General features: G+C 45.5%; 1 protein-coding gene across 4 annotated transcripts in view; it reads right to left on the bottom strand.

Moving 5' to 3' along the window:
* Nsun4 (NOP2/Sun RNA methyltransferase 4) overlaps window positions 1-8,228 on the bottom strand; it is an 18,980-nt gene extending 10,752 nt beyond the window's left edge. Inside the window, exons 1-2 of one of the 4 annotated variants that reach the window (XM_010610214.3) lie at window positions 8,027-8,228; window positions 3,640-3,974 (exon numbers count right to left, since the gene is read on the bottom strand). In XM_010610214.3, the coding sequence (XP_010608516.1) occupies window positions 3,640-3,974; window positions 8,027-8,119 (428 nt within the window). In that variant the 5' untranslated portion in view covers window positions 8,120-8,228. Of the gene's footprint in view, window positions 1-3,639; window positions 3,975-4,784; window positions 7,104-7,485; window positions 7,885-8,026 lie in introns of those variants that run through there. The other 3 variants (XM_010610216.3, XM_010610215.3, XM_019205440.2) reach the window with 3 other exon arrangements.
* Between the last annotated feature and the right edge of the window lie 4,709 nt (window positions 8,229-12,937).

The following is a 12,937-nucleotide window of genomic DNA, read 5'->3' as shown; positions in this document are numbered from 1 at the left end:
TTGTCCTCTAAAAAAAAAAAAAAAAAAAAAAAAAAAAAAAAAGGATTGAGGGTTGGGCCGGGGATTTAGCTTAGTGCCTTCACCGCCTGCCTCCCAAATGCAAGATCCCAAGTTTGATCCCTGGTACAAAAAAACAAAACAAAAAAACTGAGGCTAGAAAGCAGACTGAGGTCTTAAACTGTGTGCTATGGAGTTTGGACTATAACCTTCAGCTGTTATCAAAAGTTTTTAAGGGAAATGACCCAATTAGATAGATCCAAGTTGTAGAAAACTAGGTAAGTTATAGAGATACCAGGCAAGTTATAGAGATACCAGGCAGGAAGTGTGGGTAGAAAGACAGGGATGATCAATAACAGCCTAACCATCACAGAACAACTTCCTACTTGCAGGACAACTGTCTTAAGGTGTGGTGAGCAGCATTTACAGTGTCTGAGATAGCTCAGCCTTGGGAACAGATCAAGGAGACAGAAACCCTGACAGGGAGGATAGAGGATCTGGGAGAAGGATGTAATAAAACATAAGACACAGCACCACTCACGGTCAGTTACAAAAGCTATCACAGTCAGTCCCCAGGCTGCAACACCCCAAGCATTCACCTATAGGCTCAGGTTATAATAGGATATTTTCTTTTCTTGTATTATTTTATTTTTATTTATTTATTTTTTTTTGGTACCGGGGATTGCACTCACAACCTTGTGCTTGCAAGGCAGGTGTGGTGCCACTGAGCTGAGTCCCAGGCCCGTTTATTTATTTATTTATTTGTTTGTTTGATTATTTATTTATTTATTTATTTAGGTCTTTTGAGTCAAGGTCTCACTGGCCTGAACGCTAGGCGATCCTTCTGCCTCTGCCTCCCAAGTGCTGGGATTACAGATGTGTGCCACCAAGGCTGGCTAACATATTTTCAAAGTCAAACCACACTTGGAGTATCTGTGCCTCTTGCCTCACAAAGGAAAATAACAAAAACACTGCAAAATCTGAAAAAGCCACAGGATTGTCATCATACCACCAACAGGCCATAAAAGCCATCCTCTTCAAGGATAAAGATGCTAGAGGAAGAGGATCCGTAAGGATGAGGATGAGACTTCGAAAAGCTAGACTTACTGAAAAAAGAACAATTTTAAACATGATTTGAGAGAGTTCCTGGATTCCCTGAATACATCCCTTAGAAGTTACAAGTTTTGGGGAAAGGATTTTTACAACTTTTGGGGAAAGGACAAACCACCTCCACAAATCTGCCATCACTGCTCACTTTCCTCACTCTCTCAGATTCCTCCTGGGTAGGAACCCCTGAAATTGCTGTCGAGTACCTCAAGCAAGTTAGGAAACCTGCTCTTAGTTTGTGGGTCTACCTAAAGTCAGTACCTCAGAATTCTTCTCTAATCCTGGTCCATCTTACTGCACCCACACAGTGACTAAAGAAAGGAGGCTTCCTGGGCTGGGAATTTAGCTCAGTGGCACTGCGCCTGCCTTGCAAGTACAAGGTCTGAGTTTGATCCCCAGTACCAAAAAAAAGGGAGGAAGCTTCCTGAGCCTAACTTTGATGAGAATACCATCAACTGCTACTGATAAGGGCTGCATTACAAGCACTACACTACATGTTTAATATACATAATTTCATGTAATCTGTGCCATAACAAAATGAAACAGGGAAACCCAGGTTCCAGAGCCCTACTTGCCTGGATTTCAAACCCAATCCATTTACTCATTAACTGTGTTACTTTCAGGAAATTACTCAATTTCTCTACGCCTTAGTTTTTTCTAATTGCAATTAAGAGTACTTGTATGATAGTGTTGCAATGAGAATTAAAGGACCAGGTGTGGTGGTATACACAAGTAATCCCAGCACTCAGGAGGCTGAGGGAAGAGGACTGTTGTGAGTTAGAAGCCAGCCTAGACTACATACATAGTGAAAGCCTGTGTCAAATACTAAAATAATAAATAAATAAATAAATAAATAAATAAAGTGCTTAGAACAGTAGCTGACACATAATAAGTTATACTGTTAGCTATCACTATTATCTTCCAGATAATAGTATTATCTATCTACTATTATTTTCAGATAAGAAAACCAAGGCTCAGTATTCAATGCCACATGTCCAACAGGTATAAAGATAGTATTCCCAAAATCTAGGTTTATGACTTCAAAGTTCATGCAGATAACCGCTATACATTACTGCCTTTGATTTGCTCAGAAGGACCTTTTTAGTGGTTCTCTAGAACAAATCTTGGCAAATACAGCAATATGTACTAAAGGGCCTCTTACCCTGATCCCAGTCCCATAATACTAGCTTTATTTCAGTGTTCAGATCTTACTTTAAATTTGACAGACAGACAGAAAGAAACAGAGAGAGAGAGAGAGAGAGAGAGAGAGAGAGAGACAGAGGAGGGGAGGGGCGGAAGCTGGGTAGAATGGCACATGCCTGTAATCTCAGCACTTAGGAGGCTGAGGCAGGATCACCATTAGTTTGGGGTCAGCCTAGGCTACACAGTGAAGTCAAGGCCAATCTGAAGTAAACAGAACGATTCTGTCTCAAAAAAAAAAAAAGAAAGAAGAAAGCCAGACATCCAGTCAGTCGCGTGTGGTGGTACACACCTGTCCTCCTAGCACTTGAAAGGCTGAGGCAGGAGGATCACCATGAGTTCAAGGCCAGTCTGGGCTGCATAATGAATTGGCAAGACCCTGTCTCAAAAATAAATGCAAACACACACACACACACACACACACACACACACACACACAATTCACATTCTCAGAAAAAACTTATTTAAATATCCTGGTAATTATAAGACCTCATGGCATTTTACAATGTTCTTTTGTAGCACTTCATGTAATTAACAATAAATATTTTTCTTTGTTTTCTTTTTTTTTGTGGGGGTACCACAGATCAAACTCAGGACCTTGCACTTGCAAAGCAGGTGCAGTGTCACTGAGCTAAATCCCTAGCCCAGTAAATCATTTTTTAAAAATATCTGTCTTCCTCAGTGGACTAGAAGCTGCATGAAGGTCTATATACTGGTAACACAGGCATTTACATGCCTGGCATGTGACAGACAGTAAATATTTGTTAAGTGAATCAATGAAGCCTTCAAAGTCAATTCCCATTCAAGTTCAGTGGTGTATGTAATCCCAGAACTGTGGGAGGATGAGGCAGGAGAATCAAAGTTTGAGCTCAGCCTGGGCAAGTTAACTAGACCCTGTCTTGAAAATAAAATAAGAAGGGCTGCAGATGTAACTCAGTGTAAAGGTCCTGGGTTCAATCCCCCGTACTACAAAATATAAAATTTTGTAAAAAATCAATTCCTACATCCTACAACTAATATTGAGTTTCAAAGTCCAGGTTCTAACCACCGGGGTCTAAATACTAGCTGTACCACTACCTGAATGGACTTAAAGCAAGTAAATACTTTAGCTTCTCAGTACCTGTTTTCTCAAATGTAAAAGAGGAGCATAATATTACCTACCTTATCTGGCTGTTGACAGAAATTTAGATAATTTAAATAAATGCCCAGGCTGCAGAAGCACACCAGAAATACGAACCATGTTATGATCCTTATTACAGAGGCCAGGAGCTAGGTCTCTTCAGTGTACATCAGACAAGTGATAAGGACAGCAGCCACCATGGCTCTAGATCTTACCTGGCAGGAGGAAAGTGGCTGACATCCCCTCTGGCAAAAGTGAAGCACCGAAGGTTTGGACTATAGGATGGGGATGGAGCTACAGAATGGCCACTCTCAGCTTCCAGTTCCCAGCGGGAGATGGCTTCACTCACAAAGTCCTTGGCACTCAGCTGCTCCAGCTTAGCACTCACATGATCCCAAGCAGTAAAATTATTGACCAGGGCACCATACTTCTGCTCTGAGAGGAGACTGACTCGGATAGATGGCCAAAGGTCCCCAAACTGCACACTGTAGGTCATGTCAAAATTCTGCAGAGCCAGTCGACTGGCAGGGAATTTGGGTTCGGTGGCAGCCTAAAAAAAAAAAAAAGCAGGCTTACTGATCTTCTCATTCTTGCTTCTGCCCTCACCAAAACCTCAGAGCCCACGGGAAAATTCAGAAACAGCTAACATCCAACCCTGCCTCTGCATTCTGCCTCTTTCTGCCAGAGAAGTGTGTGGCAAAGAAAAACACCCAGGAGGGTTAGGCACACACCTATGAACCCAGCACTCAGGAGGGTGAGGCAGGAGGATTACTAAGAGTTTGTTTTTGGTTTTTTGAGACAAGGTCTTGTAGTTCAGGCTGGCCTAGAATTTACTGTATAGTCCAGGTTAGCCTCAAACACATAAGTAAATAAACGGGGGTGGGGGGGTAAGGAAAGTGAGGAGGAGCTGACCTTTCCATCAAAGGAAAGAAAACTAGACCGCTCACAGTTAACAATGTGCGTGGGCAGTAGGGGGCGCATCAAGAAGGAAAGTCTTGGGCTAAGGGTGTCACTCAATGTTAGAGCACTTGTCTAGCATGAGTGCTGCCGTGGGTTCTACCCATAGCACTTTGAAAGGGAGAGAGGGAGGCTTGGAGTGAGAGGAATTTAAGAGAATGGAAGCTCAAGAGAAGACTTCTTCTTGAGGAGAGCCTGCAGAAGGCTGGAAGAGGCTATAGAAGCCCCGGGAGAGCTTTAGGTTTGGGAAAGAAAAAAAAAACAAACAACTGCTTCTGAACAGCCCTTCTACTTTCTGAAAGCTGTTTGTGTCTACTAGTTTATGCAAACACTGCAAGTGCTCAGTAGAATACAAAAAACAAACAAAACAAAAACACTTCATAGAGACATGAAGGTAACTTACCTAAGACCACACAATGAATAGCAGCAACATAATGATGCTCAAAATCACAGAGTTGAAGGTTGTTTTGGGAGAGTTCCCAGACCCCAGGAATATGATAAGGTGTAAGGAGGGCTCACAGTTGAGGTGTGAACCAAAACAAAAACTTCTAGAATGACTGCTATGGGGATACCAGTGAGGCACATGAGGCAGGCCTCAAGAGCACAAAAGTAGATTAAAAAGAAAATGAAAACTTCAAATGAGTACCACAGTCCACAATTTGGTCTTGGTTGCCACAGCTGGAATGGACACTACTACTGGCAGTCTTGTTACTGTCTGTACTTTTGCTTCAGCCTCGATTTTTGATCTGGTCACAACTTCTGCTCTCATTTCTTATTTTGGGGACTCTTGCTCCGACCATGACTTTTGCCAGTGTGGGGACTCTTGCTCCTGCTCCTGCTCTTGCTCTTGCCCTTGCTTTTACCACCATGGGGACTCTTGTTCCGCTTCCGACTTCTGCCATGACAAGTACTCTTACTCAGGTCCTGAATTGTGATCTGGTGAAGACTACTGCTCCGGCTCCTATTTTGGCTATCATGAGGACTCTTGCTTCGGCTCTGACTTCTGCTTTGGCTCCAACTTTTGCTTTGGTGGCTGCTCTTGCTCTGGCTGTCACTACTCTGACATTCACTCACAATGGTCGAACTACAGCTTGGATCAGTGCTACAAGTGGAACTTTTGGGAGAAGGCAAAGGGCAGCTATAGGGAACCTGGGGGCACTCTTTGCCAGGGCCTTGAGAGGCCACAGTATAGGTATGAAGGCCACAGGGGACATTATCAGGGGAAGGCAGAGGTCGGGGGACAATAGGTAAGCACTGGGGGTCAAAGGGTGTTCTCAGAGGAATAAAAGAATAGATGTGGGTAGAACAAGGAGGCATCACAGGTTTGGAAGGGCGTAGGGGCGGGTCCCTGGGAGCACCATAGGAACCACAAGGAGGCATCACAGGCTGGTTATGACCCTGAGGGGGCCTTGTAGGGTGAATGAGGGAACTAGAGAGTACAGAGGGATTAGAGGTGTGGGGAACCATGGAACACACATGGGTATTGCAGGGGGATACCATGGAGGCTCCATGGGGACTGATCTTAGCATAACTATTGGGTAAGATAGGATCACAAGGAACGCAGAGAGGAAGATAAGTAGGGAAAACCGTTTTGATGATTCCAGGGACCACAGTGGGTAAGGGAGTCTCTGCAGGCAGCTCTTTGGTGCAGCAATTTGAAGGAGTTGTGATGGATGGCTCCATACGAGAAGGGCCAGAGAGGCCAGGGGGTTGGGGTTGGGGTGGAGGCAGAGGAGAGGTGCTGGCCTGAGAGGTCTTGGGTTGGTCAGGAGTGTGTTGGGTAGCATTAATTAGGGAGCGACATTTGTGGGGTGTACATGGCTGTCTTAACTCTGAGGATTTAGGGGACTTTGTGTAGGGGGAAACTGGAGTAGGGAGAGGAGGTTCATTATAGCTTCTGCGGGGGACTGTCTGTGGTGGAGCTATAAACTGGTTGCCCAGGGGTGAAGGGAAGTAGAAGTCAGAATGAGGACAGTGGGAAAGAGGCAGTTCTGGAGGACAGGGGGGACCAGAAATCATGGTACCAGGGGTTAGGAGGAGATAAGAGCCCCCACCAGTTCCCCAGGAAAGGGACTCAAAGCAAGGATTCTTGGGAGCCTGGAACTGGGGTGAGCAAGAACCAGTATTATCAGGGGGTTGGCGGATAGCACAGTAAGGGTTCCCAGGGGCAGATATGTGGGCCTCTGAGGAACTATGAGAGTAGTGAAAAGAACCCTCCTGAGGTGAGCTGGGAAAGCCAGAGATGCCCACCTGAGAAGGAAGTGAGGAGCCACAATTTTTGCCAAGGGGCACATCAAGCTGTGGTTTGGGTTCACAAGAGTCTGAAAGCTTATGGTTGTCATGGCAAAGGCTGTCAGTAGGTTGGGAAGATGCTGAAAGAGGAGGAAGGGGAGGGTCATTATAACTCCTCCCTGAGGACCAGTGAGAGAGCAGAGGGGAGATCACAGTCCCAGTTTCCAAAACCCCACGAGAAAGCGTTGTTGAAACCATAGGTCTAGTTCCCATTGGCAGATGAACAAGTGGAGGTGAAACTGAAAGTCCAGTTCCCAGGCGCCTATGAGTGAGAGGAGGTGAAATCATGGAACAAGTTCCCTCAGACTCCGGAGTGAGGAGAGGTTCAATTAGGGGGCCAGTTTCCAAGGGTATGTGAATGAGCTGAGGGGAAGTCACCGGGCTGCTTCCTTGGGGCTGAGAGGTCACTGGACGATAGTAACAGAGGTAAGTGTGCTGGTCAAAGAGCGAGTTCGGAGGACAAGGACGCTGCATTCTCGGGGGACTGACCCAACTGCAGTAAGTGCTCCGCTGACTGTGAGGGGGTGACCCCAGAAGGCCTAATCGATCAAGACAAGGACTTGTAGGGGATGAACCAGAGAGTCTGGTCCCGTGGCAACAGGACCTTCCAAGGAGTGTGGGAGAACAGGGTTCAAAAGAACTCTGTGGGAGCGAGGAAGGAGATGGTGGGGGTGGGGAGGAGATCCTTCGGGATACACAAGGAGACCTGCCCATGAGGCAAGACGAAGGCTCTCTAGGGTGAGGGAGGTCCTTGCACTTTTTGCCTGTCTTTGGGGAAGGGTTGACAGTATGGCCAGATTGGTCGCTGTAACCTTTCTCAGGCGCCAGAGGCAGCTCGAGGGTGAGGACAGGGCTGAATCCTTTTCCGCAAGGCGAAGGAGGGAAGGGGGTCGTCGCTATGACAATGTCCAGGAGAGGAGGGCAACTGGGATGAAAGTTCACGGAGAAAAGGAGAAGTCATGGTGGACGAGAGTAGGAGAAGTGGGGGGTAGGAAAGGGAAGAGGAAGGGAAAGGGAGAGGGAAGAGGAAGGAGTAGCGGGGACTAAGGGAAAGGTAAGCGCGAGGAAGAGGTGGTGACTTAACGGAAAGAATGGGGCGGGCGATGACGTAACTTAAGGGGGCGGAGTCAGGAAGTGGCAAATATTTCAGGAAGAGCAGACGGAGGCTCCAGAGAGGTAAAAGCGCAGACTGAGCGGTGACCGGCAGACCTAAGTAGGTGACTCTCCCAGAAGGGCTGGAAAAAACATGCCGTGGCGCGCTAATGGGGCGGAAATATACCGAACGCTACTGAGGAGGGCGCGAAATGCAACGGGTACTGGAGATTCCCACCTAAGACTCCAGCCAGACCTTACCCATTTCTTCTTATGCCGATGTCTCCGCGGGACCGGCGCCAAGTCCACAAGCCTCATCAGTTCACGAACGCCCTTCAGTATGGGCGCAGCCATGTCAGAGTGCACCGCCGACTAATTCCGGCAGGAACCGCAGGCTCAGCCCCGCGAGTTCCGAGATTTGTTCGCGCCGGCTTGAAGGCGGAGCCCGGTCTCTGACGCTCGCCCTGGGTTCCGCCCACCTCTACACAAGAAGTGCTGGGAAACCATCAGGTCAGCTCCTAGGTACATGGAGCATTGTGAGGGTCTCCCGGGGGATCAGAGAACTGGGAGCTGGTGGTTCAGTAGTGAAGGAGTTAACTAGGGAAAAAGAAATAGGAAAAGAGCTCTTAGAAGGAAATGGCACGCATTAAGCTCCTGAGGCAGAAGGAAACTAGACCAGACTGTGGGCAAAGGCGGATCTGAAGTGAAGCTAACGAAGCTTAAATTTTAAGACCTGTCATTTACAAGACCGGTGACAGAGCCACTGAGCTAAATCCCTGGCCCTCTCGAGATTTTTAAAATGCATATTTGTATGCATTTTGTAAATAGACACTTTTACTCCTTTCTTTTCCATCTGTGTAATTTTTTTTTTTTTTTTTTTGAGACAGGGTCTCACGTAGCTCAAGCTGGCCTCAAACTCGAAGCAGTCCTGACTCAGCCTCCCTGAGTTCTGGGATTGTAAGTGTGAATCACCACCCCCAGCTACCATCCACATAACTTTTGTTTTTTTTTTTCTTTATTCCACTGGCTAGGACTTTCAGTACACTGTTGAGTACAAGTGGTCATAGTAAACATCCTTACCCTGTTCCCATTCTTAGGGGGAAAACATTACATATGATAGTTGTAGTTGTCTATAGATGTCCTCCACTTGTTTGAGGAAGTTCCTTTCTATTCCTAGTTTACTGATATTTTTAAAAATTAGGAGGGCTGGGAATTTAGCTCAGTGGCACCACATCTGCCTGACAAGTGCAAGGTCCTGAATTCAATTTCCAGTACAAAAAAAAAAAAATGATTATTATTAAATGTTTTTACTCAATTATTGAGAGGATCATATGGTCTTTCCTTATTCTACTAAAATGACGATTCATACTGGTATTTGTATTAGCTAGCTTTCTTGTCACTGGTACATAAAACTCTGCACCCACAATTTAAAAGATTTCATTTGCTTATAGTTCAGTCTGTGATCGGCTGGCTCCACAGCAGAGACATTATGGTAGAAGGCTGCTTAGCCCATGTGGCTGGGAAGCAGAGCAGGGGAAGTGGGAGGGCAGAAGGGGTCAGGGACCACATCTCTTCGGCCCACTCAGACACACCTAGAAAAGTACCCCATCAGCCCCCAGTACAGATCCCAAGCCAATCAAGTTGAAATTCCACTTTAAACCACAGCTTACTTTTTAATGATGAACATTTTTCATTCCTACAAAAAAACACATTAGCCAGGCTCCTAATTCCAGAACTCTGGGAGGCCAAGGCAGGAGGTCCACACGTTCAAGACTAGTATAGGCAATGTAGTGACTTCGTGAAACCCTCTCTCAAAAGTTAAAAAGTCAGGGGGGCTGGGGATTTAGCTCAGTGGTGCCACGGCTGCCTCATAAGCACAAGGTCCTAAATTCGATCCCCGGTACCCCCACCACCACCAAAAAAGAGAAAAATTTAAAAAGCAGGGCACTGATCCTTGTGGTACATGCCTTTAATCCCAGCACTTGGGAGGCTAAGGCAGGAGGATGACTGTGAATCTGAGGCCAGCCTAAACTACAAGGCAATGCCTTGTCTCTAAAAACGAAATTTTGAGGGCTGAGGATTTAGTTCAGTGGCACCACACCTGTCTCACAAACACAAGGTCCTGAGTTTGATCCCCAGTACCAAGTAAATAAATACATTTTGAAAAATAAATAAGGGGAGGGATGTAGCTCTGTGTGAAGGTCCTGGGTTCAATCCCTAGTACTGAAAACAACATAAAAAGCACATGAGTTCATGATTTTTTTTGGCAGGACTAGGGATGAAACTTTTACCACTGAGCTAAATCCCTACCCCTTTTAACTTTTTGAGACAGGGCCTTGCTAAATTGCCTAGGTGGGACTCAAACTTGCAACCCTCCTGCCTCAGCCTCCCAGAGTACCAGGATTATAGGCATGGGTCACTGTGCCTCACCATGATACATGATTTTTTTATATCGTTGGATTATTACATCTGTGGGGTTTTTGTTTTGGTTTGAGACAGGATCTTGCTATGCAGTTTAGGCTGGCCTTCAACTCACTATGTAGCAAAGGCTGGCCTTGAACTAGAGGTGATCCTCCTACCTCAGTTTCCAGAGTGCTGGGATTACAGGTGTGCACCACCACACCTGGCTCTTAGATATGTGTTCATGAGTGATACTCACAGTTTTCTTTTCTTGAAATACCTTTGATTTTATTGTCAGGTAATGGCATCATGAGTTTGGGAAGTATCCCTTGCTTCTATGTTCTGAAAGAATCTGTTTAAGATTGGCATTTATTTCTTTCCCAAATAAATTCTTATAAATCAACAATAAAGCCACCTGGGCCTGGGCCGGGGATTTAGCTTAGTAGTTCTGTGCTTGCCTCACAAGCACAAGGTCCCAAGTTCAATCCCCAGTACTGGGGGAAAAGAAAAGAATAGCTGGGCATGGTGGTGCACGCCTGTAATCCCAGCACTCTGGGAGGCTGAGGCAGGAGGATCACTGTGAGTTGGAGACCAACCTGGGCTACATAGTGAGTTCCAGGTGAGTCTCAACTACATAGTGAGACCTGTCTCAAAAAACAAAACAAAACAACACAAAACAAAAAAAAAGCCACCTGGGCCTGAAGATAGGTGTTTTGTTTGTCTCTTTTCCTGGGGAGAGGAGGATGAGGGCATGAATGAATGGCAAGTTTTTAACTATTAATTCAACTTCTTCTGTTGATTGGGGCACCATTTTCAACCAGAGGTGATTTTATACCTCCCTCAGGGCATTTGAGAACATCTGGAGACATCTGAGCTTGTTAAAACTTCTTGATGCTTCTAGCACTTGGTGGCTAGAGGCCATGGATACTGCTAAGCACCCTAACCACATGGAAATCTCTCTCCAACAACAAAGAATTATCAAACCCAACATGCCGGTAGTGTTGAGGATTAGAAATAATCAGGCTTTTTGAACATTCTGATTCTTCTTGTAACACTTCTGACAATTTTGTTTTTTTTAAAGAATTTGTCCAGAGCCTGGGGATGTAGCTCAGTGACACCACACCTGCCTGGCAAGTGCAAGGTTCTGAGTTCAATCTCTGGTACAAAAAAAAAAAAAAAAAGTCCATTTTCATTTAAGTTGTTATCTTCACATAAAGTTGTTCAGAATATTCTATTATTGCACCAGGGATATAGGTCAGTGGTAGGTACTTGCCTATCATGGATGAGACCAGGTTCCATCCCCAGTGCTGAAAAAAAACCTAAAAATATCCCTTAACAACACTTCAGAATATTTCACTACCACCCTTACCCTATACCTTTTTGCAGTAACAAGGATGGAACCCAGGGCATCACACCTGCTAGGAAAGTGCTCTACCACTGAACTACATCCTCAGTTCTGTCTGTGTGTGTGTGTGTATGCGCACGTGTACATATGCCTTGAGGGAACAATGAGACAGGACAGGAGACTGGAGTGTTTTAAAGCTGGCTGGGGAAGTTAAGCGTGACCTGTTAATTACAAGATCCTGGAACACACACGCAGAACAGTTCCCAGAGCCCTACATGACTTCTGAGAATTTGAGCAGGTTTTCAATAGGATGGCCTGGACTAGATGTCAGCCTGAGGCCTGGAATCCTAGCACCACTACTCAGGATGGTACGCAGAAGTTCTTGTGGGTTTCCTTGAGATGTGGATGGCATAAAAGGCACAGAAACCAAGAAGAGCTTGCTATGTGGCTTTCCTTATAATCGCAGAATGTACTTTTATCTTGTTTTTTCCTCTTTTACTTAGCCCAGATTTGATCTGCCAAGCCAGTTTCTCCCTCACTCTTCACTTTTACTTTTTCAAATAAACTGTCACTGCTTTTTGCTCATATCATTTAATTGTTTGTTTGAGACCAGAAGAACCTTGGAAAGCCAACTCCAGGAAATACCAGCATCACAAAACCTGGTAACACTTATCTGGCAAGCCACTTTTTTTTTTGGTACCAGAGATCGAACTCGGGTCCTTGCAAGGCAGGCAGTGGAACCACTGAGCTAAATCCCCGGCAAGCCACTTTTAGAAGTTACCTGGTAACAGTACTAAGGATTGAATCTGGGGCCATGATTTTGCTTTGCCAGAGTTGTATTTCAAACCTTTTTTTTTTTGGTTTTTTGAGACAGAGTCTCACTATGTAGTTTGAGTCTGGAACTCACTATGTAGCCCAGGCTGGTCCTGAACTCCCAGCGATCCTCGTGCCTCAGCCTCCCCAGTGCTGGGATTACAGGTGTGCGCCACCACGCGCCCGGCTAAGCCTTTTTTTTTTTTTTTTTTTAATGTTGCTAGGTTGCCTTGAATTTGCAATCTTCCTGCCTCAACCTCCCAACTAGTTATAATGACAAGTATGTGTCACAGTACTTGGCTCACTCTTATTTTTTTAATATCTATGGTAGCCAGCATGGTGGCACACGCCTGTAGTCCCAGCACTTCGGAGGCTAAGGCGGGAGAATCGCCTGAAGTTAAGAGGCCAGCCAGGGCTACATAGTGAGTTCAAAGCCAGCTGGGACTACATAGCGAGACACTGTCACCAAAATTAAAACAAAACAAAAAAACTATGGTAGCACATACCTCTGGGAGGCTGAGGTGAGGTGGGAGGCTCACTGTGAGTTTGAGGTGATGCTGTCTGTCTTGCAAGCACAAGGACCCGAGTTGAATCCCAAGTACAAAAAAAAAAAA

This window comes from Fukomys damarensis, unplaced genomic scaffold (genome assembly GCF_012274545.1).
Source record: "Fukomys damarensis isolate Sample0158 unplaced genomic scaffold, DMR_v1.0_HiC HiC_scaffold_23, whole genome shotgun sequence".
NCBI classification, from domain to species: domain Eukaryota; kingdom Metazoa; phylum Chordata; class Mammalia; order Rodentia; family Bathyergidae; genus Fukomys; species Fukomys damarensis.
Note: the sequence above shows the minus strand (reverse complement) of the source record. Positions and strands in the feature narration are given on the sequence as shown.